Source organism: Bacillus rossius, chromosome 1, assembly GCF_032445375.1.
Source record: "Bacillus rossius redtenbacheri isolate Brsri chromosome 1, Brsri_v3, whole genome shotgun sequence".
NCBI lineage: Eukaryota > Metazoa > Arthropoda > Insecta > Phasmatodea > Bacillidae > Bacillus > Bacillus rossius.
The window spans coordinates 292732164-292738806 of NC_086330.1; the positions used below are offsets into that span (position 1 = coordinate 292732164).

Below are 6643 nucleotides of genomic sequence, written 5' to 3' on the forward strand. Positions count from 1 at the left end.
TAACGTGGCTGCGATCTGGCAAGAGCGCGCGCCATAAGTCCTGTACATCAATCTAAGAGTGAGGCGCTCTATACTCTTCTCGCTGCCAAACATGTAGTACTTATACACATTACAGCTTCCGGTTCATTTTGCAATCTTGACACGTAGAAATTAAGGGTTTTCTTGGTACAGTATAGCCGAAAATAAGGTGAACAGAAAATACGTTTTATTTTTATAAGTCGGTTAAATGTGAGAATACAATACAGTACAGTAACAACAACTATCATCACATTAATATTTCAGACAAGAGCAAGCCAAAAATGCAGTTTGACGAAACTACTAAACACTTGTTTCTTACGCAGTGTCACAAGTTTCGGTATGCCTTGTTCTCGGATATACTGTAACTTATGTCGTCCTAATGTGATGTACAATTCCATTCTACACATCTGTACTAGCCAATTTAATCATTTTGTGCAGAAACGACCTTGAACACATGCAATACATGTCTGGAGTTGAAGAACTTTCAAGTACGGATAACACATCTTCGGAAAGTGATGACGCATGTGAAGCTTCGCATAGCGAGAGAGAACCTGCAAGTGACAACGAAAGTCTTCCAGACCTTGCCGTGGAAACGGTTTCTTCGGATGTTCCTGAAGTGACAGGGAATCGTGTTATAGACATTGTGCACTTCCTGAGAGAAATGAAAGTAATCCACGAGCATCCGAATGTTTGCACTCTTGGACGTTTCGAGCTGATGAGCGAAAACAGATCTGGGTTAGCATTCCACCTGAAATATTACTATCATAACTGTAAAACCCTTACACAGTTTCTTCTGCGCCCCCTGAAAAATATGAAGATGTCAACAATGCACTTGTCTGGGGAGCTTTGTCTGTTGGTATTGGTTACTCACAAGCTGAAGAGCTATTTAGCATAATGGATATTCCATTTATGAGTTACAATAAATTCAGAAAACAAGAAGAAGTTGCTGGAAAGGTAAAACTTTATATATTACCAATTGTTTTTTCTATTAAAGTATACATTCATAAAAAGTTAAATAACGAAACTTAAAGGGTAAATGTGTTACTAAGTCTATACATGTCGCCCTTCACAATTACAAACTACAAGGAACTGAAATGTTAGTTATAAGTTTAAACTGCAAACAGTTCTGTAATGTTTTCACCCAAGTTTGAATTCGTCGCTTTAGTGATAAGACAATGGACGATAAATCTATGTTTCTCAACATACAACAAATTTAAATGTTCCTAGGAATGTGTCGTGGCACTAAGGCATACGTATACCGTTATTATTGATTCTCGGTATGGCGTTTGCTCATGACAGTAAATAAATTGCCATTATTTACGTGATGAAATAATACTCAATTTTAGAGACAAAAAAAATTTGTTTTATCTCATTTGTAAAATTCATGTGTAGCTGCATTTGTGCGTCGTCCATTACAAAATAAATTATTATGCGCTTGTAATTTGTTTAGACTACATAAAGTTACAAGTTACGATGTGATGTTTCCGTACACTCAACATTTAAGTATTAAACCGCGATCTTATTTCCGGAAAATGCATCGTGATGCTGTACGTTGTTGAGATTATCTAAAAAAATGTTTGCAAATAAATTAAGATTTTTTAAAGGTTTGATTCTGATCTGAAATGTGACGATATTTGTGATCCAGAAACATTTTACTTTTGTTTACATCTGATTTTGGTATTTTAACATCAAGCACATGACTTATGGGAGAGCTTATGTGTGAGCCTTGGTACCTCTCAAATATAGAAAATTTTATTAAATATTACGTTGTTTAGTCACAGTAAATAAAAAAAAATTTCGTTATTGACTAAATATACTAATTTGGTATTTAAGAATACTTCTGTAACGTGTAAGAGTTGGCCAAACGTTTTGTTAGCTAAATACTTAATGGGATTTTTAAGACTACATGCAGTTTGGTAATTTTTGCTTGTTGACTATTTAAAGTATGCTTATTTCCATAATGTATCATAATTTTATTTAAACTTATTTGTTTTGTACCTGGGGCCCTAATTTTTAGCTCGTGCTAATGCGACAAGTCGTCTCGCACGGTGCCACAGACGTATGCAATAGAGTAGCGTTTGCGTATAAAAGTGCATCGTTTTATGTGATTAACATCCATTAAATAAGAAAGGAAGACGTATTCATGTATGGCGGCCAATCGCAGGTATACAGTTCATTTTAAATTACATTTGGACACCTACCATAAAATTAATTTCTTCATGGAAGTTGCAATGTCCATGCCATGGCTCTAATCGTATCAGAATTCTCAAATGGTTCAAGTTAGCCGTTTATGAAAATTTTCAAAGTAAATTACTGTTTGTGTACTAGTATTTAGACCTCGTGTCATTCCATAGAAATTTGGTTGTTTTTGTCATGGTAAAGAAAACTTTATTTATAAATTAACAAACCCATGCATCTTCGTAGTTCACATTGAAAATTACCTGAAAGTAAATACATGTTTGAACAAATTTCTCATTTTTACTATTAAAACATTAAATAACTTATGCTAGGGCTTGTTTTGGTATATTTAAAGCTTTTATGTAAATACAGATCTAAGTTCATTTGATATTCCTACTTACAGACGTGGGAGGAACAATTATATCTAGAGCTGAAGAAAAATGGGGCTAAAGAAAGAGAAATAGCTCTAGAAAAAAACCATACAAAGGACGGTGTTCCGTATATCGCTGTTCTCGGAGACGGAGGATGGGCTAAAAGAAGCTATGGCCATGGTTTTAGTTCAACTGCTGGAGTAGTAAGTTAAATGTATTTGTGTGTATCGTATTTCAAGTAGAAATAAAATTAGGTGTGCGAAATGTGCAAAATTGTAGGTAATGGGAATTTGTTGAACGTATTTATAATATGTTCACTTAGTGTTTTGTGAACATCTTTTTTCATCACATAAAACGATAAATGTTCAATGAAAACAGTTTCATATAGTAAATAAAAAACTAATGCTCTGAGTAGTATGATAGCCACTTTGTTCATGCACCCAAAATGTTGTGTTGAATTTTTTGTTATCACCGTAAAAGCACACGAAAAAGAAATGAGAGTACATACACATTTAGCATGAAATGGGCTTATTTGCATAAATATCACTTCTTTTTCAGTTTAGTATTAAATTACAAACGTACTTTATTATGCATGCCTCTGTATGCTAGATAACGAATTTATATCTATTAACTTCGACAAGATTTAATATAATTTGAAAGTGCTAACTTAACATTTTTACCAGTATCTTTCGTTTTCATTATGATATAGGCGGGTTTATACAACTGTGTTTCATGCTCGCATGCCTAGAAAACCTTCTATCGAAAATTTGTTTAAGTAATATGTTATATTTCTTGTCATATCTTAAAATAAAGCTTAAGGAAATTAGAATTTCTAGATTTAATAGGGTGCATTCATTTAGCACATTTTGTAGTCTTTTATTACGGTAGTTTTCATTCATTACAAGATTGAATTTACTAATAAATAGTTTGTAACGTATTTCACTAAATATGTAATAACATGAATGTTCTATATTTTTACAGGGGGTAATTATTGGAATGGAGACGAACAAGCTATTATACCTGGGGATAAGAAACAGTTTCTGTTTTCTGTGCGCTCGCAGCAAAACTGAAAGGAAAACAGTGCCCCCGCATACTTGCTACAAAAACTATACTGGACCTGCGACTGGGATGGAGCAGAGCATTATTGTTGAAGGATTCAATAAAAGCGTTGAACAGCATGGGCTAGTCTACTTGAATTACTTAGGGGATGGTGAATCCAGCGTTTTCGCTCGCATACAGGAACAGGTGTCGTACGGGCGATATGTGCAAAAGATTGAATGCAGTAACCATATGACTAGAGCATTCAGTGATGGTTTGCACAAACTTGCACGGAACACATTATATCCTCTAGAAGGAAGAAGAATCTTGACGGAAAACGTTGAAGGAGTGTCGAGATTGGAACGTCTTGTAAAAGGAGTGAGAACTGCAATCAAGTCAGCTGCAGCTCTAGATGACAAAGCTGAAGCATGTGCCGTCCTTCGAACAGACGTAGCAAATGCACTCAACCATGTGTGTGGCAGACATGAACAATGTAGGGACTTCTGCAAGAGGAAAAACAGTGCTGAACGTGACGTTTTGGGCATATTAGAGTCGACTAATTTGGCAAATCCCATTATGACATTATTAGATCGCATTATTCGAAATGCAGACAGACTTACATTAAATGTGACTACAAATCAGGCAGAAAGGTGTGTATGTTAAAACATACTATTTAACACATTTTGAAAATATTTAGCTTTTTGTAACTGAGATTAGATTTTCTAATAGTTGTTCAGTATTTAGTTCTAGCAATAAAAAATTATTTGCAAATTTTAAATAGTTAATAATTTCTTATAAATAATATTTTCTTTTGTAATGTTTTACATAATATTCTGACAAGTATCAATAATTTTATTTAATAATATTTACTTAATCATCATTATAACGCTCATAATTTTAATGGCATGGACTTTTTGTTTCGGATATATGAGTCTCGCTTCAAAGTTTGGTGGTGACAAGAGAGTTGACCACGCTAAGAGAGGGTCGTATAGAAGAAGAGTGATTGGAGCAGGACTATCCCATTCGTCAGGTCCATCGTGGCATGCTGCAACATGGAAAAAAATGTGTGGAAGGAGCCCAGGGAAGTTTTTGAAAAGAATGTGTTCCAGACGGGAAAAAATTAGAATGTGTCTAAATAACAGGTACAAGAAAACACAGTCGCGCAAAAGAAAAAAAAATCACCACTGCTGCTTCAGATGAAGATTACGGAGCCAGCTGCACAGAGCCAGATATACCCGAAGTTGAGATGCAGAACAAGATGGAAGACTTTCTAAAGAAATTACATGAAGACGTTCGTACTCGTGAAAAACAGGTTGCCCTAGAAAGAAATACAACAAACCAACATGACTGTGCTTTGTGGAGGGAAACACGCATCAACCGCCTTACAGCTTCCAGTTTTGGAGCAGTAGTTAGGCGATTAGAACATACCTCTTGTCACAATTTGGTGAAAAATATTCTCTTCAAGAAATAACTCAACACTGAATCTGTTCAGTTTGGCAGGCTGCACGAAAAAACCGCACTTAAAAAGTACGAAGAAATTAGTGGCGCAACGACAGATAAATGTGGCATTTTTGTTTCTGAGCAAGTGCCTTACCTTGGTGCTTCTCCAGATGCTATCGTAGGGTGTGATGGTATTGTAGAAGTAAAATGCTTTCCATCAATCGGAGAAAACAAATTTTCTGATATATTAAAAGAAAAACGTTTGAAGTGTTTCGAAGAAAAAGATGGTACAATGCAAATAAAAAAAACTCACTCTTACTACTATCAAATTCAGGGACAGTTGAACTTTTCAAGAAAGAAATATTGTGATTTTGTGGCATACAGCTCAAATGACGTTTTCGTTCAAAGAATTTTGAGGGATGAATCGTTTTGGGAACACACAATGTTACCTAAGCTAAAAAGGTTTTATTTAGAATGTATGTTGCCTGAAATAATTGACAGTCGCATAAAACGAAAAATGAAATGTAGGGATCCAGAATACGTGTTGAAAGCTCAAGAAAAAAAAATTCAATGCACAAACAAGTGTCAGTGTGAAGTTTTGTCAAAGTTTGAATACTTAGCAGTGCCTATGGATTGAAATAAATTATGATGAAATTATCATTAATTAAGAATTAAATTGTCTTCAAACGTCATTTTCCTTCAGTAATTTTTAAAAAAGAAAACGAAGTTTTCTCTTAAAACGTTTCCAATGTAGGATGTACATAATTTTTTTGTATGTATTCATTTAATTATTTCGGTCAGGGAAATAGGTTAATTTTATTTATTTGACAAATGTTAATTATTTAGAATAATACTATACACGTATATATAATTTTATTAATATTTTCTGTTTTAGCTAAACCCTGACGCATTAAATAATATTTTCCTGTCATCTGTATTAAGTAATGAGCATATGTTTAAAGATATTTTTTTAAAATAAAGCGCCAGTGGTATGCATTTGTATTATTTAGGTGTAATTATAAATTACTGCATTAATTTTTTTTTTCCGAAAGGTGAATAGCTTTGAAATGTTATGGAGCAGTTGTTAATTCATTTAAAACTGTGAACTAGCGAAAATTAGGTTTGCTTGTTTTTTGCATTCGTATTTAACTTTTGTTTTCTGTGCAGAAATTACTTATGGTAAAAATAAACGCTATATGAAAAAATGAAGGAAACTTTTTGTTACTAGGTAATTTTAATTCGACCATGTAGGCCTCAAGGATTTATTTTCGGTCAATAAAAATAAAATACACTTTCTACAACTTTTTAATGTTTGAAACTTGAACATACATAACATAAACCCTGATTTTAATGTGCAACATAGCTAGACTACTCTTAATAACAATATCCATTGTTTCGACAACATTAATTTTTTTTTACTTAATTAATTTGGGTAATCTCTGTCCAAAGTTTCAATTCTGTCCAAAGTTTCAATACAAGTCTACATTGCTTTCATGGTTTAAATTCTCAACAGCACGTAAATAATCGAACCTAAACATTTTCGTATAATCTTTAGGTACTTTATAATAAATGTATCTTTTATAAACAGGAAAAAAATT

General features: G+C 33.5%; 1 protein-coding gene across 1 annotated transcript; it reads left to right on the forward strand.

Annotated features, from left to right (window-relative positions):
• Positions 1-447: 447 nt before the first annotated feature.
• On the forward strand, positions 448-4437 carry LOC134527749 (uncharacterized). The gene is made up of 3 exons (XM_063360677.1): positions 448-972; positions 2600-2770; positions 3549-4437. The coding sequence occupies exons 1-3, from the start codon at positions 913-915 to the stop codon at positions 4266-4268; spliced, it is 951 nt and encodes a 316-aa protein (XP_063216747.1). The 5' UTR covers positions 448-912; the 3' UTR covers positions 4269-4437.
• The last annotated feature ends 2206 nt before the right edge of the window (positions 4438-6643 follow it).

Bases quoted from the DNA above. Each gene is read 5' to 3' on its own strand.
- LOC134527749 (XM_063360677.1), top strand. From the start codon at position 913: ATGGATATTCCATTTATGAGTTACAATAAATTCAGAAAACAAGAAGAA. The intron at 973-2,599 runs GTAAAACTTTAT...TCCTACTTACAG, and splicing joins AAGAAGAAGTTGCTGGAAAG to ACGTGGGAGGAACAATTATA. The intron at 2,771-3,548 runs GTAAGTTAAATG...ATATTTTTACAG, and splicing joins TTAGTTCAACTGCTGGAGTA to GGGGTAATTATTGGAATGGA.